The sequence below is a fragment of the Amaranthus tricolor genome, chromosome 17 (genome assembly GCF_026212465.1).
Source record: "Amaranthus tricolor cultivar Red isolate AtriRed21 chromosome 17, ASM2621246v1, whole genome shotgun sequence".
Classification (NCBI taxonomy): Eukaryota; Viridiplantae; Streptophyta; class Magnoliopsida; order Caryophyllales; family Amaranthaceae; genus Amaranthus; species Amaranthus tricolor.
In genome coordinates, this window is record NC_080063.1 from 17,290,787 (window position 1) to 17,313,332 (window position 22,546).

Below are 22,546 nucleotides of genomic sequence, written 5' to 3' on the forward strand. Positions count from 1 at the left end.
CAAGGCTCTTAGCAAAGGAATATGCGCAACAACCAGGAATCGACTTCAACGAAACATATGCACCAGTTGTCCGCATGGAGACAATTAGAACAGTTCTGGCACTAGCAGCACAACATGAGCCACCAGTCTTTCAGCTCGATGTCAAATCAGCATTTCTAAATGGAAAACTCGGAGGAGAAGTGTACGTCGAGCAACCGCAGGGATACTTCATCAAAGGACAAAAAGACAAAATATACCGCCTTCGGAAAGCACTCTACGGACTCAAACAAGCACCTCGAGTGTAGAATAGCAATATCGATAATTATATTCTCCAGCATGGTTTCATCAAGAGTCTGAGTGAACTTTCACTATACATCAAGACGAAAGGTAACAATTTTCTCATTTTATGCATGTACGTGAATGATCTAATCTATATAGGCACACATCCAACAATGATCGAAGAATTAAAAAAGGCTATGATGAAGGAGTACGAGATGACAGGGCTTGGTACAATGAAATACTTTCTTGGCATACAAATCAAACAAAGCCCAGGAAGAATATTTTTATCATAAGAGAAGTATGCAGAAGACCTTTTCAAGAAATTCAACATGAGTGAGGGCAAACCGATGGCCACACCAATAGCAATCAATGACAAGTTACCAAAGTACGATGGTAAACCAAAAATTCGAAGGAGCAATGTATCGAACCTTGGTCGGTTCTCTCATTTATCTCACACATACAAGACCAGATATAGTCAGCGATGTCAGCATCGTATCCAGGTTCATGAGTGAACCGAGCAAGGATCATCTAATAGCAGCAAAGAGGATTCTCAGATACATTAAGGGCACGAAGAGTTATGGGATCATGTACGAGACTGAAAAAGATTTCAAGCTCACAGGATTCACCGATAGCGATTGGGCTGGAAGCGTGGATGATTGAAAAAGCACAAGCGAGTACGTATTTCAGCTTAGAAACAAGGTGGTCTCATAGTCATCAAAAAGCAAGCAACAATAGCTTTATTATCAGCAAAAGCATAGTACATTGCAGCAACAAGTGTAACATGTGAAGCAATCTGGCTTAGAAGGATATTGATCGATCTACAACATAAGTAAGAAACACCAACTACAATGTTCTGGGATAACATGTCAACAATAACAATGAAGAAGAATCCAATGTTTCATAGCAGATCAAAACACATTGAGATACGACATCACTACATTCGTGAGTTGGTAGACAAGAAAGAGATCGAACTACAGTTTTGCAAGATGGGGGAGTAGCTCGCAGACATTTTCACAAAACCCATATCAACTGATAAATTTATCGAGTTTAGAAAACAACTCAGAGTTTAAGATTTTTTAGATTAAGGATAGTGTTAAAATAGTAAATTTTGTAATTAAAAAAATAAAATATCTAAGATATTATAGCAAGTTTATAACCAATTGATATAATCAATTTTTGAACAATAAAAAAATAATCATTTTACATATTTACTGCCTTCCTCTCCAAATAGATCAGCATAATACTTTTCTATCTAATTTTTCCTACAATCTCCATCACTATACCTTAATCTTCGGCATATTTCCAGTTTTTTCTACTACAACTTGTAATGGCGGTGATGAGAAGTTCGTCTGCGAGTCGGCGAATGCTCCAACGATTCCGTCTGCTCGTTCTCTATGAATCCGTGAATATTAAATTATTGCTCGGATTTTGCATTTTGTGTACCTTGGTTAGTTGATTTTGCTCCTTTTTGGAGCCTCTACTTCATTGCGATGGCAGCAGCATTACAATTTTGCGTATCAATCTGATTTCACAGGTTATATAGTTTCGCTAATTTAATTACCTTTCGTTTTTTTGTAATTGATTTTGCTGCATATTTAGTATGAATTGCATTATGTTAGAGTTTTGTTGCTTTATGTGTATAATTGGAAATTTTAGTTGAAGTTATGGTTGCGGAATGTATGGATTTTGAATCAAGTTTGGCAAAGTGCCAACGTGTATGGAAATGTGTTCTTCTACTGTTTCCTCTGTTCTTCCCTTTGACTCTTCGATGCCACTGTAGGATCTTCCCTTTATGTGTATAATATGGAAATGTTTGTTTTGCAATGTTAGGTAGTTATAAAGTTGTCACTTGACCTTTGAGTTTATTTTCTGTGAATTGAGGAAGATTTTTTAGGAATCATAATTCTGAATTTAATCAGAATTTGCTCAAACCGATGTTAGATATGCGAAAGAAACTCGTGTTGGGTTTATAATGCAAAAATTACTTCGTCCCATAAAAATCACGATGATGCAGTTAAATGCCAAATTTTGGCCGAAACCATGACATATCCATTGAACTAACCTTAAACGTGACTTTTTTATCACCCTTATGAGTTATGATACACATTGAAGAAGTAGTAGATCGGAATACCATTATGACTTGATAGATACAAATACAATAGATGCATCAGGCGACCTTATATTTTGCATTATGGTACTTTGTCATGGATTTATGGAGTTGTAGACAAAATTAGTGGGTTCAGTGAAGTTGAGGTTGGAGACTTTTGCACCAATAATGAGTTTGGAGGAAGCTTAGAAGTTAGAAGGACAACAAAGTGACAAACAATGCAAAAGCTATATTTTCAAGAGAGGAGTCAGTGTCACATGAACGAAAATAAGTCAATATAAAACATCTTATGTAAACTGTTAGAAACTGAGGTATAACAATGGCCAAGAAGATAATTTACAGTGTCGCAGCAGGAGACCTCTGACCTGAAAGTTACAGCCAAATGTAGATGGTAATCATCACCAACCGATTTGCTCGTTGAGGTGTACCACAACAGTATGCAAAGTTACCACTAAACTTTGATGTGTGGATAATGCACATGTTAGCCTGAAAAGTTGAAAAGGAAGAGGAAGAAAGTGAATATTGAATCTTTTCTCATCAGTCATCACAAGATTGGAAAGGTTTTCCTTCATATAAGGAGCACACATTTTAATTCTCACCCATATAGTAACCCACTCATCAAAGTGGTTGTAACTTCCGCCAAAAATCATGGGGTTATAAACTCCCACTAAATAATTAGAAATGAATAAGAATTGTTTTTTAGTCATCCAACAATACCCCACAAATGGTTACAAAAAGATAATAGAGACAAAAATACTGGGTAAGACAAGGAAACCTACTTTAGCGTCTAGATCTTTTGATATGAACTTACACATAAGTGAAATTAAGCAACAACTTACATACCAATAAGTGAAATTTCTCTTGAACTCACTAGAGTTTGGTTGAGACCCCCACAACGTATACCTACCTTAATTGCATACAAAACTCTGGGAGTTTTATCTAGCACTTTTAAGGCAGTGCATCTTTTTTTATTTCAGTTCTCAAAGGTGCTCTAGGAAAACAAACCTATGTTCCATAGAAGACAACCAAACCTTAACACTTACATAGGTAGAGTCTATCAAGTGTTTCTCATTAACACCACGATATGGCATATAGGCTATGGAACTATTTAGAGCACAAAGCTCAATTTGATCACTATGAATCCATCAAATGATTTTCGATAGCACCACGATGAAGGCAATGGATTTATACAAACATGACTGCGCGCCATTAGAATATAAGTATAGTGCATGACAAGAATTGTATGGTTTTTCTTACCAAAAAATTGATTTCCATCACATGATCTCAAATCATTAGTTATAGTCCATTGGAAGCAGAAAGCTCTCTCATTTTATAGGATTGTGGTGGGATTCATTGGGACTGACGAGTATACGTACTCAACCATTGCCGTTATGATATTATGAAATGATTTCTGCAGAGCATACTGAGTTGGGGTGGGACTCATTGGGATTGACGAGTATACTTATTCAACCATTGCCGTTATGATATTATGAAATGATGCAGAGCATACTGGCTTTTCATTATATATTTCTGTTCTTTACTGAGTGTACATAGATGTGCCCGGAAATAATTTGAGTTCACAGTTCAGGTTTAAGCTTGTACTTCGTACTACGTTTTCCTCGATGCCATAATCTTTAACTGCAGTGATATCGTCACTTGTAGGTTGGATTTGGATTATGTAATACGTCTCTTAGTTACAATGTCCGAACATTGCACCTCATATCTCTTTGCCTAGCATCTCCAGCATTAGAGGATCAGAGAATAAATTTTTAGGAGAAAAGTCAGCATAGTTGCACTGTGCCTTACACGGTTGCACTTCTTATGTGCCTCATGGTTTCAGCTTGCTTCAGCTTCTCCAAGGCGCTCTCCAGTGTGCCTTTTGAAACTAAATTATCCTTCTAGTTAAGTAAATAATTTGCCATTTCAGAATTTAAGTTTCGTTAGCGCTGGTTTAGTTGTTTCAGATTGTATTTTTAGTGCCGGGCTGAATTTATTAAGTGCCAATTTTATGGCAATATATGTTGCTCAAATAATGAAGTTTTAATAGCTTTTGCCTTTTGATACCAAATTATTGTTGAATGAATATTTTTCATACGTTCAAATTGGTGATGCCAAGTAATCCTCTATTTGATTGATGTTTGTTTTTGCAGGAAGGGATACTGGACTCTGTACACATTGTATAAAGTTAGCCCAATCCTCCTTCAGAATCTCTTATTCGTCACTTAGAGCATGTTGTACTGACAAACTCAAAAAATGGCTGAAAGTTTTGAATGAAATTCAACATCAATGAAGAGGATCAGGACAATTTAACTAATAGATTTACAAAATTCAAGGATTTGAAGACATATATGGTCTTCTCTATTGATGATATCATATTCCCCTGTTCTCCTGTCGAGCTGGCTTTTAGTGTAGGGTTTGTGCCAAACATGCACTGGCCAGATTAATCAGTGTAAGTCTCTTGTTATTTTCCCTTTTAATTTGTGCCTAGTGTTGAGCTTAGTTGTCGTATGTGTGTGCAATGCTTATTAAAAGTGAGGTTCTGCTATACTGTGCTAAGGTGTAGCCTGTTTGTAAGGTGACCAATACAAATATACTTTTTATCTTGATAGCGTGTCATGTTGTTCAGCTGTCCTCACTTCCTCTACCCTATCATACTCTACAAGACATTATGATTCTTTCACTAGCGCAAGGCTAACACCTGACATTTAGATTACCAGTGTGGTGTACTGGTGTTTGTAAATGCTATATTCTGTGTTAAGTTGATCTTTAACTGATATTCAAATGTACTTGTAAATGATATCGTAGCGGCCACCGATAGAAAAACGAGACTATGCAGAGTTTTGCATTTGGCGGAGAGGCAACAAGGAAAGCTATGTTTATAGAGTTTGGTGGTCTGTTTAGTGGATGGGCACTCATAGTATGCTCTATCCAAGGCAGGTGTTTTCCATAATTAATATATGGCAATGTAAACAAATGAGTTTTCAGCATCCCTTCGAGAATATGTAGCTCGAAGCAGTTGCTTATTTTAGCTTCTTCACTGTAACTAGGCCACTTTTTTATTATCCCTGTAGTACAGCTGTTAACCTACTTAGTATAATTGATCACTTGCTGAGATCATTGTTATCACTTGCTATAAAAATCTTTTTTTCAGGAATTGTGAAGATATTGCTTTGTTGTTTCTTCTTGCAAACGTAACTGCTGAGCCTTCAAATTGGGTGAAAGGTGAACAATCTTTCTTGTAGTGTACACGAACCGGTGTTTTTCTTCTTCAACTAGATTGCTCGATGTTAATTATTATTTTAGTTGATCTTGTTAGTGTTCATTCTTGTGTGCTCAATGAACGTGTTTTTGACTCAAGTCCTGTGTCAAATTTTAAGACCACTGCTAGAAATATTAACCTCTAAATTTTCTGCATTTCATCAGTAGGGAAAACCTTGACTCTTTCATGTAATTTATACACATCACTTAGAATGAATAAGTACGTTTTAAAAGATATTTTTTATCATTAAAAGTTTAATTATTGAGGAAGACTTGTATGAGATAGATCTATGGTGTTTTGTGGGTGTCTTTTTATGGGAAATGTGCTGATATTTACATGTTTCCATAATATGGGTTGGCAACTTTTAACAGTTATGGGGGAACATTTTATTGAACATGGATTGTTTTGTGTCATCTTATTCTATTTCATATTGCTATCGTGTTCTAGGTAAGGTTAGAAGCTTATATTGGTCATTTCATGTTCCGAAAATCCCTATTCTTTATGGAACACTCCAGAGACGCCAAAGCAAATTTTGATTTACCTTTTTTCATTAACTGGAGAAAAATAAGGCTACAAAGAGTGGCTATAATAAACTTGGATTGTGAGATAAACATTTTTTGTGTTCTGAAGAGGCTCTTACTTTTAAGCACGATTGCACATGTACATTTTTCTTTAGGGACGGTTCAAAAATTCTGCTATACATCTTTGTTAGCTCTGAAATTGACAAAATGTTCAATTCTACAGATAAACGTCTTAATACTTGTGTGTGATGTCAATTATTGCAGGTATAGATTGACTGGAAGAGTCAAATGTATCGCATCATATTGATTGTTGAGTGGGAGCATCTAGAATGAATAAATAAGAAATTGATTGATTTGTGCATGGTATTTGCACTCTGAAATTGGATGGGGCACCATTTCTTATGCTAAGAATTTGGACTATGCTTCCATTTTCCAATAGACTGTTTAACATTAACTTTGAGACCGATGAAAACAACTCAACTGTCAAAAGACCATATATGGAAGTTGCGTTGCTTTTTCCGAAGAATAAAGAAGTCTAATGCGAGTGATCATGACCAACATTATTTGGGATGTATTAACCCTATTACCTTTAAGCTGAAGTTCACTCAGGTATGAGTAATCTTTTGCAATATGTTCACTCGGGAAATAGTATCAATTTCATGCCTGTATTTAGTGCATAAAAAATCTTAATTTGATTAACAGGCTTCAATTTCTGAAGCTGCGTACCAGTAGCATGGAATAAGAATGATAACATTCTGATTTCTTACAGTCTTGCTCCAGTGTTTGCTTGTCAAATAACGTCTTCTACAACTATTGTGCTATTGCAACCGATTTACTGATGTTTCAAGCAGCGGTTCCTCCCTGTTTCATAGAAAATAACTAATATTATAAATTTTCAGTTTGACGCCTTGAATTCAGAATTTCAAGCTTCGGTTCCTCACTGTAGTTTTGTTGTCTGTTACTTTTGCGTCGAAAGTTTAAGATTTTTAATGCCCTTATTGCAGGCAAGATATTTGAGACCGGTTCTACTGGAATAAGTAACTTGGGAGGTCACAGCAATTTGAATGCCTTATCAGGTTCGTTCCTGAGTTTGTGAAAATGTCTTTGGTTTCAACTTCCATGTAAGTTATTGATCGCTGATACATATGGTTTTCGTAATTTTTAGCTTATCTTTACACCTTTTAATTTTGATCTGCATAGTTGACTCTGTCACTTTTTTTTAAGGTTGATCCCATAATCTCGTACTATATCTGGATTCTTAATCACGCTTAAAAAAGAAAATCTGAAATAGTGTAGGGTTCTTGATATCAAAAAGATCAGTTGTTCAATTCTTGCACTTGTGATCCCCACCACCTAAACCATATCAATGTACTACTTTCTTTGGCGGGTGAAATTTTTGGAAGCCATTTTCGGTAACTGAGTCAGCAGTTCATCTTTTCTTAAAATTTCCAGAAAGTGTATGAAAATGGAATCACTAGATCTATAGAAGATTCAGACTTCTGTCTGGAGGATCTCTCTTGCCAACTAATCTGATGTGCTCCTGTAGGGTCATAGTGCCATAAAAATATCTATAGGAGAAAATTGAGTTATATTTTCTCTAGATTAAGTCTATGTGACGCAGCAGAGTTATGCTTTCTTGTCGTACTTTTTTATAATTTTTGTCGTTGAATGTATTGTCTAATCTTAGCCAATTTCTTATCCAGTAACTATGGTTGTTATGTATTATGCTTAGAAGGGGCCCTTATGAGTTGAACAAAATTTATCATGTGTGAAACATAAACTAGTGAAACATAAGCTTACACTTTAGTTCTAGATAAGGTGGCTTGAGAATAATCATAAAGGTCGGATATTAAAGGTGGCCACTTAATAAGGACAAATAAAAGTGCATCGTCGTCTTATTATCAATTATCGTTGCTTTGTGAAAAAAAAAATTCTTGAATTTTGAAGATCTTAGTAGATAATTATGTAGATATTCTTTAATAATAGTAAAACTCAAAACCAAAGAACAATTTGAGGACTGGGGTAGGTAGGCCATGTAGTCTTGCCAACTTGGAGAAGGAAGTTCTATCATTTACACTTCTCAGCCTGCTGTGAGGCTGCACCTATGTGCTGTTAATTGATGATAATGGAAGATGTGGTCCTGTGAACTAACCAAATTATTGAACGGAAAGTGATTGACAGCATGAGTGTCCTTCCCATATCTCGGGTTCAAGGACCGGATTTCCTCTGATGCAAGGCATATAATTGTTGAAGTGCAGAAGATCAAAATTTTGCAGGTGGACATAAGGATGGGTGAATGGGTGCTTGGTTGTTGAAGGCGAGATATAAGATGCAATAGAAGGAAATGTTCAATTTTGATTGGTTAAGCCGTAAGCTTTTTGTTTTGTTTTCTTTTTAGAACACTCCAATTTAGGGCTTTTTTTTTAAGGTATCCTGCCTATTTATTAACTAAGCTAGTTGACATCTGCTAATCAATACTTAAGTAAGTCGTGCACGAGTTGCATACTATTGTTATTGGTTGTTTGATGTAACATTTTTACAACTGAACTGAAGTTTGTAAGGATATGAGTGTGACTCTAAAAGTCTTCAATTTAAAGTCAGTCTTTGAGGTATTTTCCAGTGATGCCAGCTTTAATCCAGTCAATAATATAAGGCTTAGTCCTGCTAATATTGGTTTGTTTAGAAATGGACTTGTTTTGACACCATGATAATGCATGCTCACATTTTGCAACATTTATAGTTTGTTAAATTCTGAGTAGTCTCCAGAACATTATACATACGTATGCACAAATACAACAAAAACGTTAAAATTCGTTATCTAAAAATTATGAACAAAAACAATCTCGCAAGTTTGGCCAATTAATTGGAAAACTGCACTGCACTGCAATACTTTACTTGCAACTATACAATTACATATTACTCATCAACATACAGAGCTACCAAAGGCAAGATCACAAAGCCACACTACCCAGGAGCCATCAAAACGATATCCAACGGCTCCTGCATCTGAAAAACCTTAAAGATCAGCAATGGTACACATCAATATGCCATTATTATGTTAACCTGATAATTTATCTAATCTTTGATGGTGAAATTCAAACCAAGAACAAATCAAGAGTGATATTCACAGAGCCGAGCTTACAATTTTCTTCAAGTAGCTCGTTTTCCGTCGTTAGCTCTTGCCAGCAGTGGAATCGAGAGGGTAACATGTATCTTCAGCACCCGTGCTCCATAAGAAACTTGCGTAATTCGATGCATGAAAGGAGTTATCTGGCTCGGCTGCCATAGCCTGTTGAAATCTCTCTTCAGCCTCCCAAAAATTTTTTCTTACCACCCATAAGAAATTCGCGTACTGGGTCATCACCTCCCCATCAGTTGGATCTAACTGTATTGCGCGCTTGAAGCACTCCTCTGCCCTGAATTACAGAAGAGAAAAGTACTTAATACAACAATTGCAAAAAAGATCACTTGATTTTACTAGTCTATTGCCATTGGCATAGCAATGCCAGTAATTGCCATTAACTTATTGCATCAAGGAAATGAAGGGCTGCACATTAGTAGTGAACCAAACCAAATTACACCCCAAAAATCCAAAGCAAAGCATAAAACCAAATTCGCTTAATCGTAATCAACATTATTCAACTAAATATCAAGTATTTAACCAAAAGTCCAATATACCAAATTCTTTGAAGCTATAAGTATCGAAACTAAATCAAATTTAATAGTTAAAGTAAATAATAGTTGATACAAGTTCAAAGTTAAAGTATTAGGCTTTTCTTCTGCTTTCTTTGCCTTATTAAGATGCCATTCACCAATCCGAATAGTATAGTTTTGTAAGAACACGGTCCGTTTGGTTAGTGGTACTAAATGGTGGTAATTAGAATAATTTATATTGTAAAATTTAATTAAAAGTTCTATGACATTGGAATACTTGATCACAAAAAAATTTTTTTGTTTAATGCATTGGGAATAAATTTTATGAGGAAAATGAGAGGATTGAAGTTGCACAAGTATGACCATCAAGGTAGCCAAGAGATTTTTCAACCCAAATTACAGTAGTTTTTTATTTCCATTACCCCGTTTATTATGGTCTACCAAACGGACCGTTATTAATCTGGTGGAAAGACTTAATTACCTATTAAGACAAGACTGTCAAGAAGATGATCATCGTGAAATACGTCTAATAATCTCCTATGCTTGGTTTCATTTTAAAAACTAATAGAAGGGTTGAGGCCTCAGTATATACTCTGACATTAACTACGAAAGCTTTTTGGTCAATGTGTAACGAATAGAATAAGCACAAACTTAAAAAAAGCCCATAAATTTTACCTGTCATAATCCTTGAAAACAAGGCTGAGAAACAGAGCATAATTAGACAGCAAAAGAGTGTTATTTGGCTCTTGAAATAAACCCATTTGATAGAGAAAATCAGTTCTATAATACTCTTCATAATCATCCCCTTCGATCTCAACTTTCACTGGAGAAACAAATTCAATTCTCTTCTCCGTCAACTTATCATCAACATGTTTAACAAGATTACCATTATAATCTACGAATCTAAGCCCTTCAATCTTATCAAAACCTCCTTGTTCTATATGATTAGCTTCTTCCACCATTGAATTCCACATACCCATCTCATTTTCCTCCATTTTTTCCGATATTTCTTTTGTGGGGACTAATTTCCCTAATTCTAAACACCCACCTCCCCAATTCCTCGAATTTTGTCCCAAATTTTCATGTTCTTCCCTTGATTTTTCAAGGGTTTGTGCAAATGGTTGCAATGTTTCAAGTGAATAGGTAGCAAAATCAGAGGTAAGTACCATAACTTGTAACATTAAACTAGGGGTTTTAGCAAAAACTTCTCTAAACAACCAAATAAAAGATGAAGTCATTTCCCTTTGAAATTTACTAACAATCCCATCATCTAATTCTTCATCTAAAACAATTCCCCTGCTTTTCAAAGCTTGGCTTTGAATTTCTCTAACAATATACAAAGTTGAACAATATAAACTATTTATGGGTGATTGATTATTTTTCATATGTTCTTCAAGATCCCCAATTTCTCGTTCTTCTTCCAATCTCAGAAATTTCTGCTTCATTTTGATCATTCTAAGCGAAACAGGTAATTCAATACTACTTGCTCTTCTAGCAATACAATCACGAATCATTTCATCTCTAGCGGACCAATCAGGGGGTTCAGGCTTGATGCCAAGGAAAGAAGGTTCTAGAACATCTACCTGAGAATCATACTGCCTAAACGACGTCGTAGTAGTCATGTTTCGGCGAAAACTAGGCGAATTGCGCTTATGGGTATTTTGTTTTCGGGTGAAATCTTCAATTGGGTGATTATGGGGGAAATCATGGCCATCGAAACTTGCACTACAACATCCACGCATGTTTTGATCCAATGATTTTGATCGATGAATCTTAGGGCCTGGATACACAGGGTACGATGATGATGATTTTGATCGATGAAGAGGAAGTTTCTTGAAGGTGAATAGGGAAGATGAAGAAGCATTGTGAGGAGATGGAGGAGGAGAAAGGGAAGGAGGTATAGCTTGAGCAACATTTACCCTCATTTTAATGGAGGATGAAGAGCTTTTTGAGGAATATGGAGGAAAAATAAGCTTTTTGAGGAGTATTTTAGGTATTTTTTCAATGGAAAGGATTGGTAGCAAGATTTTGGTCAAAGGGAAACTTAAGATATGAAAAAAGGGGTTGATATTTGATAAGGTTTGTGAATTAGTTGGTGAAATTTAGTACATAAATGATGATAGAGACTTCGGGGTTCATATTTAGTCATCAATTTAAATTAAGAATTTATTTACTAAATTAATAAAAACTTGATTTTCTCATCAACCCTACAAATGTCTCATTTTTCTATAGAGAGTGCTTTTTGAATCATATATATTTTAGATTCATAAAATTTAACATTAATTTTTATCTATTAATTTGCATTTTCGTTAAATTTATGCTAAATGAGTGGACATTTGTATTCTAATAAAGGGATATTTATAGTCTTAAGCGATATGTTTAAGGATCTAAAAAAGGTAATATAATGTCATTTTAGATAATATTTTACTTTTTTTTAAAAAAATAATTCTTTAAAATAGAACAGCGTAAAACTTAAACACAATTTAAAATCGAAATGTTAAGATAGTAAAAAACAAAAAGCACCATATATAATTATTTACCTTGAGAATACTCAATAATTTGAAAATTTTGAAAAATTTGGATAGTAAAAAGAGAGGGGGATAAGAAGAGAATACTCAATGAATTTGGGAATAAGATTAAAAAATAGAATGTGAAATCAATGTTAAAAGAATACAACAAGTAAAGCAAACAAATATAAATGAAAATGATGTGTTAAGAAAGTAAAACATACTTCTGGCATTGAAAAATTTACTTCAATGACCTAATGGTTGAAGTTTAAAGATTTATTATATATTGTAGGGAAATTTGCAAAGAAACACCTTTTAAAACCACTTTTTTGTAAAGAAACACCTTTTATAATTTTTTTTGTAAAAAAACACCTTTTAAGAGACTTTTTTTTAAAAAAAACACCTTAAATCAGTTTCCGGTGACTTTAGTCAACTTTCCGGCATTGACTATGCCAGTCAACGCCGGAAAGTTGACCAAAGTCACCGGAAATTGATTTAAGGTGTTTTTTTTTAAAAAAAGTCTCTTAGGTGTTTTTTTACAAAAAAAAATTATAAAAGGTGTTTCTTTACAAAAAAGGGTTTTAAAAGGTGTTTCTTTGCAAATTCCCTAATAATTATTATTATTAATTTTTTTTTAAATTTTTTTAAAAATTTTTTTTTATATAATAATAAAAATAAATTTTTTTTAAAAAAAATAATATTAATAATAAAAATAAAAATAAAAATAAAAACAAAAATTTTAAAAAAAGTTAAAAAAAATTTTAAAAAATTAATAATAATAATAATAATAATAAATATTATTATTCTTATTTTTTTAAAAAAAAAAATTTTTTTAATTTAATTTTTATTTTTAATTTTATTATTATTATTTTTTTTTTTAATTATTATTATTGTTATTTTATATTTTTTTATACTTTTTATTTTTTTTATTATTATTAAATTTTTTAAATTTTTTTTAACTTTTTTTAAATTTTTGTTTTTATTTTTATTTTATTTTTATTATTAATATTATTTTTTTAAAAAAAATTTATTTTTATTATTATATAAAAAAAATAAAAAAAAATTTTAAAAAAATTAATAATAATAATAATAAGGGAAATTTGCAAAGAAACACCTTTTAAAACCTTTTTTTGTAAAAAAACACCTTTTATAATTTTTTTTGTAAAAAAACACCTTTTAAAAGACTTTTTTTTAAAAAAAAAAACACCTTAAATCAGTTTCCGGTGACTTTTGTCAACTTTCCGGCGTTGACTGGCATAGTCAACGCCGGAAAGTTGACAAAAGTCACCGGAAACTGATTTAAGGTGTCTTTTTTTAAAAAAAGTCTCTTAAAAGGTGTTTTTTTACAAAAAAAATTATAAAAGGTGTTTCTTTGCAAAAAAGGGGTTTTAAAAGGTGTTTTTTTGCAAATTTCCCTATATTGTAATATATATTATATTACGCTCTTTTACACAAAATTTTTTTTTTCTAGAATGGTGGATGTTACATTTGAACTCCTCATATACAGTGTTAAATATTTCACTTGAGATGAGGAGTGGATGAGATTTGAACTTATGATCATTCTATCATATTTACTTATAATATCATGTCAAGAAAACAACTCAATGAAAAGCTTTAATTGATGGTTAATGCCTCATTAGCTTAAGTTATATACTTATACATATTTGGATTAGGGCCCAAACATAACTCTAATCCTCCACCATTAGTCCGGGAAGATCTCCCTAAAATCTTTTAAAGGATTGAACATTAAATAAACAGTTGCAAAGGAGGGTTGCTACAATACCTCGTTCACTCTAAAGATATGACTAATAAGTACTTTCACTGACAAGAGAAATAGGTTTCTTCAAAGAGAGTAAAAATTATTCTTTATATTTAATGTTCCATTGAGCAGCCAACGGGAAGCCTCCATGCTCAAAGATGTAGCTAATTTTACATGCAAAGCTATAGGAACCCACATAAAAAATGATAATGGTAAGACTAAAAGGACAAAAGAAAAATATTCTTGAGTACCATCAAAAAGTCGGAACTCCAAGTCAATGATGAGATATAAATACTCTTTTATTCTTCACCTTTAAGTTTACTGGCTTCAACCGGAGAGAATTAAATGTTCTTCATCATCATTTAGGTCAACTTATTGCTACCAATCACTAGGAATTAAAAACTTTGTTTATTCTTGTAAGACAAAAAGAATTTACTAATTTTAGGTAAATTTTCCCTAAGCTAATGACACAGTGCACTTAAGAGTGGGCTTGGTAGGTATAAACTCATAATCTCACTAACTTGAGGGTCAAAGTTGGTCCTAAACACACATTTGAGTCCTCTAAACGCTTGTTATCTATAGAGAGTTGGTCATTGGAGTGCTCTTATTGCAAGAAAGAATAGTTAACAAAGGCAAGTCTCTCAACCAACAAACTCTTTCAAACAACAATCTAGATTTAATCAAGCTTAGTGTTAATTAATTGTGTCGAGTCCTTAACACTTAACAGGATTACTTTTGAACACCTTTGGGCTTTGGGTACTCTTAATGCTTTGTTACAGATCAGGTCACTGGAATGGTCTTAGTGAAAGAAAGGTTAGACATAAAAGACAAGTCCCTCAACCATCAAATTTTCTCAAACAAACAATCTTAGTACCAACCGAGTTTAGTGTCTTAATTGTATCTGGTCCTTCATAGATACTCTATCAATGTCAACCAAACCATTATGGAATAGACAACAGTTTTGGCAGTGATGCAAGGAAATTGCATTAGACTCGATAGTTTTGGGCTAAAAGTTCAAATACATTTAGGAGCCTGAAGATTTTTATATCTCTTGGAATATTAAAGTCCATATTAAATACATGACAGGCCCATGTATTGTAAAGGGTAATATGCAGATATAAAATATATAACTCTGTATTGTGAATAGGCCCATATAACTTTGTACTTGTGAAATAGGCTTACTCCACACTTAATATCGATTACCAAATATGATGTTAAAGTATGAAGTGAGTTTGTGATAGAATTTAGAAAAATAAATATGAGCGATCCAAACAAAGAAGAAAAGAGGTAACTCACTTATAAGTTCAAAAAAGGTTCCATATTAAAACCAATTAATAGTAATAGCAAGAGTTACTCCTCACGTATATATAAAGTGGCATATGCATTTTTCTTTTTCTAATGTGGGACAACTCATATGTGGATAAGTAAATGAGCACTTTAACAGTTTGGAAACAAAGTGTAAACTAAGAAAGTCTTTAACGATCTGAAATATCATTTTAAGCCCAGCTTATTGAAAGAAGATTGTGGATTCTGTTTTCAAATTGCAATTAGTATAATATGATAACACATGTCTATACAAGGAGTCCAAATTAAAAAAAATTAGCATTTTGTTATTTAGTGTGGATGTTTTGATTAGTTTAATTGGACTATTTAGCTCAATGTATGATTGTCTCACGGTGAGACGGTCTTCAATAAAAATTTGTGCATCAAACTATGTCAATTGTGAATTATGGGTTAACCTTGTGGTTGAGGAGGAATAGTTATTTCTTCCCTTGCGAGTAATGATTCTCTATTACACATCAAATCGTTTTTATGCAACTTTTATTGAACCGATAATACAATCAATTGCTATTTTTGAATGCCAACTAACTTACTTCTCAACATTACTATAAAGGCTATTATTTATGAGAATCATATGTTAGCTTAGTGGTTAAAGCATTTTTCTTTCAACTTCATAACAAGAGATCAATTCTCACTACCTATTTAAATGATTATTTCTCCTTGAATCCTCTCTGGTAGAGAATTCTTCAACCTTACGCCAATATCTTTCAAACAGCAAAAAATCGTCATCTTTAACAATAGATATCATTTAAGTGAAACAACTGTCCCAAGCAGCCAATATTAAAACATAAAAATTTAGCAATGTAAACAACTAATATGGACATACTTTAGCCTTTACAAATGATGAAATGCAATAGATTGTTTCAAAGACTTTTCAAGAAATTAGAATAGACGATCTATAAACATGATGATGGTTACCACTAAGGCACTATAAAAGAAGAGTTGGAATGAAAATAACAACCCCAAATTTATTGGTATTTGGTACTACTCACCTTCACCTACACCACAAAAGACTAGTTGATAAGAAGCAACATCAATCCAAGACGTGGAACCCTAATATTTTTTACAAGACTTGGTTGTGATTTTGAACATATACTTTACTTGTTATCAAATTGGATCCTTCCAATCAGCATGATCCAAATATAACGACCAAGACAAGTCCTATGATAAGTACTTCATCTATTTCCTTTACTCCAAATCCATCTTTATATTTTATATACTTTCTTCATATCACTATAAACGTCTTGTTTTTTATCAGCTTATTTTATCATAAATGTTTATCCACTACTTTGAAAAATGTTTGTGGTTTATATTTATTTGAACCTCACAAATTAAATTTCTCAACTTTAATTTTTATTCGCCAGAGAATCATGAGTTAGTCTAGTGGTTGAAGACTTTCTATTTTATTTGCGTGATCACCTATGTAGGCTATAAGAAGAATTAATCATTTCTGTTTTGTCTCTTGCTTGTAGAGATTCTCTAACTTACCCCGAATAAAAGAATTTATATCCGTCAAATTACATTTCCTAAAACTTATACGAAGTAACAATGAGGTAAAATCTACAATACATAGCCATATAGGGCGTTACCTAAATGAAACTCTCCTATCTATTTTATTTTGTATAAATACATTATACTAATGAAAGAAACAATATGTGACACGTGTCAACACAATAATAATAAATTCTCTAGCTTTTCTCTTCTCTAATTAAGTCATATTTATTAGCCTATAATAAAATATCATATGAATATTTGTTAGCCTATAATATAAAACTTCTATATATATATAAATGATTTGACTGATTAACAAAAAGTTACTTCATCTCTAAAACTTTTCCACATTACTATAATGGACAATTTCAATTTATTTACCGATGTAAAAATACTTGTCATTTTAAAAAAGTTTATTTTAACTAAATGTCCTTATATGGTTTACAAAATCATAAATTTAACCATAATTAATTCTTTGAAAAGTCCTAATCTTATTTGATGTTGAATTTATAAATAAGCGTTTTAATTTTTTTTAAGAAAGTTTTTGAAACTTTCCTCTTCTCTTCATCTCTCCTTTTAACTTTTCTACCTTTCTTATCATTTTACTAATTCTTTTTCCATTATTATAATCAAATTTTATTTATTTATTTCACATTCTTAAAATTCACATTTTTGTCTTCATATAATTTGGAGTTCAAATTTGTGGCTTAAAAAGTCATTATTGTTTAAAATGTGGGATGAAAAAGAAATTTGAGAATCATTCAGTGTTATTTACTATCATACTTTGTATAATTATAAATTTCATTACAACACAAAATTCTCTCTTTCGAACTTTGTCTTCACTTAACCTTATTGACAAACATTAAGAGAGGAAGGGAGTATAAAAATATACCCTTATTATTTAATTTTTTACCTTAGTATTTAAACTATGAAGATACACATTAAAATTTAGTTATTACGCCCATAATAACTTAATTATAATATAATATATGATATATCATAAGTAAATTTTTATTCAAATAATATTATTGTGTTTTGAATCTCAATAGTTTGTTTCTTTTAGCATAAAAAACACATTTTTTGTTTTAAGAAATTGTTTGTATTTGCGCAATTTCCATAGATTATTATTATTAGATAAGACTTGAAATGGAAATAAAGTCACCTAAATTATGTGATGAAATTAGGTGCATTGAATAATAGTGTGGTTTGTGGGGGGTGTACCAAACAGTACATTTCATGATTTCAATAAATTATTATTTAATTTTTGGAAATTGGGAGGATTCATTTATGTGTCTGCCTATATTTAGCATTATTCATGGCGTCTATTAAGAGCGTACCCCTATGCACATTTCTTTCTCATTTTTTTATTTATTCTAGAAACTCACCCACTTATACTGTTATTAGTGTTATACATGCTGATTTATTCTCATTATTTTATTTTATTTTTATTTCAACTATTTAAGTGTATGTTTGAACTAACTCAACTATTATTTTGCATTATATGTTACATAATTATATTTATACAGGTATTAATTAACTGGTTTATAATCAAAAGTCTTTTTTTTTTTTGAGTTAATCAAAAGACGTAAGTTATGGCCTAAGTAAGTGTCATATGTGCCTGGATTCATATCTATCAACTGTAATGTAGAAATTAAAAAACGAAATTAATATAAGGGGAAATTCCACGTGATAATTCTGAGTTCTGACTTTTCTGTAAATATTTTTAAAATTCGGGTAGTGATCTTAAACTTTCAATTTTTTTATGTGGAAGATAAAATGTTAAGTTTTTGGTTAAATTAAGTACTTATTTCGACTGGATATTGACATGTATGGTCAATCATTGTGATCACGGCGTTTTTTTTTTTTTGATTAAATATCGTTATGTTGGATAACAACAGCGTAAGATTAACGAAAAAATTTCCTTTTTGTCTACCATGTGGAAAAGTTGGAAAGGTAAGGTTACTATGTGGGTTAAAAAAAATATTTGCCTACCACGTGAAAAGTCAAAAGTTTAGAGTTTACCACATTGAATTTTCCTTAATATAAATCTATTATTGTATATATGAAATATTAATTAATCACTTCAAAAAAAAGTTTGAAATATTAATATGATTAATAATAATACATATTAATGACTACTATCATTTAAAATAAACATTAAATCTCTTACAATATACTCTCTTCATATGATATTAAAGATTTTTTTTCACTCATATGTTCTCTTTTCAATAAAAATTTTTAATTACAAAGTACTAAATAAAAAATCCATATTCTATGTAGTTGGCATTATCTCAAATCACTAGTTTTTATATTACATCTAAATTAAAAAAAAAATAATTAAATATGTAAAATAGTATTTACTCTTCAACTAAGTCAAAGATTTAATTTTCGTATTACATATGTTTCATATTTTAATAACTAAGAGGACAAAGATCAAGCGAAAATATAATATCTCTTTGAAAATCTTATTTACTCTCTCAGTAAGATAAACACAATTATTAAATATTCCTAATGATTATTGTTGTACCGACAATATTCATTTCAAAAATTTTTTCCTTTCGTTTGAAACGTTTCACGTTTAGGTTCAACTTGAAACGTTGTATAAAGAAATGTCTTGGAAATTGGATAATGCTTGCATTTTGGTGTTCAATTTAAGACTTCATTTTCATTTTTTTGACTAAAAATGTTATGAATCCAGCAAAATGTTGAACATTTCATTAATATTCTAATATTGTTGCGTAGCACACGATTCAACAGTCAATTGTCTAATGTCTATGTTCATTGACATATTGCGTGAATTATCCATTCAACATATTATGATTTATCATATCTTTTAAATTTATAATTGCTCCTTATATTTTTATTTTTTCTAGGTGTTGATAAAAAAATATAAATATTAATTCATGTCTTATTTCAAATTTTTACTATATAAGACTTGTTATTTTTATAAGATTATTTTTAAATTAAAAAAAAATTATAATAAGATTGGATAGATCAATTAATTTAATTTAAATCATAAATTCACTTGCAAGTCTAATGAGAAACAAATATATTTGATTGTACTTTGCAAATTAAACATTGGCATTATCTAATATAATTATACCACTAAAAAAACGAATAAAAAACGACAATAAATACGAATTAAAAGATATTTATTTTTTCAAAAAAATAAAACAAAAATTACAAGATATTTTTAAAACAGACATTAAAATGGAATCAATAGTATCAATAGTATGAATCTCATTCAAAAATACAACAAAAAAAAATCATGTTATACTCATTTGATAGAAGGATCTTTTTTTACTAGTAGAAGATTACAAGTAAATTTAATCCAAAAAATTACTTATTTACACAAAGCAATAAGAGTATTCCATTAATCAATAATCATATCACATGCTGTAATTAATTGAAGTATATCCCATGTCTCACCGTCAACACCACCACCCAACTTTCCGCCCCACGTTCTCCCCAACTCCCTTGTCGGATCCCCATTCCACACCTTTATTCTCGTCCAGCCCAATCCCAATCCCAATCCCAATCCCAATCCCAGGCCCAGGCCCAGGCCCGATTTCAAGCACATCACTGTTTACCAGATTGAATTATAGCCGTTTGATCATGCTCCCAAGAATCACCAATAAAAGTTTTCGCACCATCTAAGCTGGGATAATACGTAGGTTCCAAAAAGATCTGACTCAACAAATCAGACGGTTCAGAACCACCCACGACAGCAAAATTAGCCTTAGCTTCTAAACTTCCCATCATGATCATCAACAACTGCTTAAAATTAAAATAAAACCCTTTCACAGCAGATTCCACCCCTTGGAAAGCTTGTAACAGATGAATCTTCTCGAAGCTTCTTTTCTCTCTATACAACTCCATTGCAGACTCTTGAATTATCGGACCTCCCATTGGATCCACTTCAACGCCTAGAATTTCTGGAACTTTATGCCTTAGATCTTTGCTTAATTTCGTAATCTCAATTAATCCTTTTGATCTGAAACAAAATGTTTCAGAATCCGACGTCGTTCTCATCCTCAATTGTGTTTTCAAATGCAAGAAATCATCAACATCCATAAGTAGATGAAGATTCTCAATTTCTTCTAGAAGCTTCCAGTTTCTTTCCAATATCCAACAATCATCTGCTGCTTTAGCGAATTCTTCTTTGCTGATTCTATCTCCAATTCTGGTTAACAATTGTTTTGATGAAAATACCCATGATTCGAAAACCTGATGAATTGTAAATAAAATTTGATTTTCGGGATTTTGGATATAATCCAACGCGCTCTTTTTAAGCGCGTGGAGATCAGACGGATGACAAACGGCGTCGTAATCCAAATTGGGCTTTCCGTCTAAGTTGGGCTCGCCCAGGCCCAAAGTATACGGACACCTTCTCATGGAAGATTCAATAGAATAAAATATTCTAGAAGAAATTTCTTCCGATGTATGCCACGTGGCAAGTCGTGGTAAGAGACTAAATTCACTGGTACGGCACACCACGGTAGTACCGTGTGCCCCATTTGCAAGCTTCCAAACTTCCGCTGAACTTCCTGTTTGTGGAATCACCTCACCGAACGATGAACTCAAATCAACGATCGGAGATGCGCCACGTGTATCATCATCTTCACACAAAAGTGAGATTATCTCCACTTGATTTCTCGTTAATGATTCTAATCTCCGGTTCCATTCTCGCCGGTTCACGTACGGTCTAGCATCGGATAATACGAGTGAAATAAACCGGAAAGTGATTTCTAAAGCTTGTAAAGCCGGTTTAATTATTGACTCGTTTTCCCAACAAGGAAATTCTTTAGAACTCCATAGTTGACGAAGTTGAGGTAGTTTAAGGTATGTCTCGTAAGCTATACATGACGGTTCCGATGCCGGAGATAATTCTCCGGCGAAAATTGGTACAGGTGAAATTGAAGGAATTGACTTATTGCGTGAGATTATGGGGGATTTTCTGGATAGATTTGGGGTTGATTGAACCATCTTTGTCTTGCAATCGAAATCGACCATCTTTTAGTGCAAATTTGAGTTTTGAAATTTTTAGAGAGAAGAGAGGAGAGAGGGTTTTGGATAAGAAATTTTTTGAGGGTTTGTTTTGTGTTGGGTGGGAGTTATGGAGTAGAGAAAACGTGTTTATATAGGGGATGAGTAGGAAGGAGTTGTTTTTAATATAGGCGTGTGGAAAGAAAGACGAATTCGTGTAGTAAAGAAGGGAAATACAATTAGAGGGAAAAAGTTGTGGCAAGATTTTAGTGATATAAATATTCAAAATCTAAATTTTTTGGATGTTGTACATTTTGATTTTGTAAAAAGTATATGACGTTTTGTTTTGATTTTTGTCTCTCCTATTTGGTAATATATGATATATAATATATAATTGAAGGTTTAAAATAAAAAATAAATAAAAAATTAACTTAGAAATTAGACGATGAAAATAGATTGTAGGAGTCGGCTTTTAGTGGTCTTGTTCCTAATTTTTTATGAGATTTGGATTAAATCCGACATAATAAATAGAAAGATTTGAAAATCAAATAAATAACTCAATTGGTAATACTCATAACTGCATAAAGCAACAACACAACCAACAACCACTGGACCACCGTTAGCCACAAGATGCCACTAACATCAAAGCTCCTACTTTTTTTG

At 32.2% G+C, this 22,546-nt stretch overlaps 2 protein-coding genes and 1 long non-coding RNA gene across 5 annotated transcripts; 1 reads left to right on the plus strand and 2 right to left on the minus strand.

Moving 5' to 3' along the window:
- The first annotated feature begins 1,456 nt into the window (after window positions 1-1,456).
- On the plus strand, window positions 1,457-8,780 carry LOC130804880 (uncharacterized). Of its 2 annotated transcripts, none has more exons than XR_009040071.1 (5): window positions 1,457-1,792; window positions 4,516-4,814; window positions 5,517-5,587; window positions 6,410-6,998; window positions 7,150-8,780. It is a non-coding gene; the product is annotated as an uncharacterized LOC130804880 (long non-coding RNA). The 2 variants fall into 2 exon arrangements; XR_009040070.1 differs by having other exon boundaries at window positions 6,410-6,754; window positions 6,848-8,780.
- LOC130804879 (uncharacterized) lies at window positions 6,869-11,903 on the minus strand. Of its 2 annotated transcripts, none has more exons than XM_057669517.1 (3): window positions 10,475-11,903; window positions 9,288-9,561; window positions 6,869-7,006 (listed from the first exon to the last, which is right to left on the minus strand). In XM_057669517.1, exons 1-2 carry the CDS (start codon window positions 11,722-11,724, stop codon window positions 9,318-9,320), a joined length of 1,494 nt encoding a protein of 497 aa, XP_057525500.1. In that variant the 5' UTR covers window positions 11,725-11,903; the 3' UTR covers window positions 6,869-7,006; window positions 9,288-9,317. The 2 variants fall into 2 exon arrangements, with proteins under 2 accessions (XP_057525500.1, XP_057525499.1); XM_057669516.1 differs by lacking the exon at window positions 6,869-7,006 and adding an exon at window positions 9,005-9,151.
- An 8,245-nt stretch (window positions 11,904-20,148) lies between these two features.
- On the minus strand, window positions 20,149-22,131 carry LOC130804881 (nematode resistance protein-like HSPRO2). The gene has a single exon (XM_057669518.1). The coding sequence runs from the start codon at window positions 21,908-21,910 to the stop codon at window positions 20,477-20,479; it is 1,434 nt and encodes a 477-aa protein (XP_057525501.1). The 5' UTR covers window positions 21,911-22,131; the 3' UTR covers window positions 20,149-20,476.
- Between the last annotated feature and the right edge of the window lie 415 nt (window positions 22,132-22,546).

Bases quoted from the DNA above. Each gene is read 5' to 3' on its own strand.
- LOC130804879 (XM_057669517.1), bottom strand. From the start codon at position 11,724: ATGAGGGTAAATGTTGCTCAAGCTATACCTCCTTCCCTTTCTCCTCCT. The intron at 9,562-10,474 runs GTAAAATTTATG...TCTGTAATTCAG, and splicing joins GTTTTCAAGGATTATGACAG to GGCAGAGGAGTGCTTCAAGC.
- LOC130804881 (XM_057669518.1), bottom strand. From the start codon at position 21,910: ATGGTCGATTTCGATTGCAAGACAAAGATGGTTCAATCAACCCCAAAT.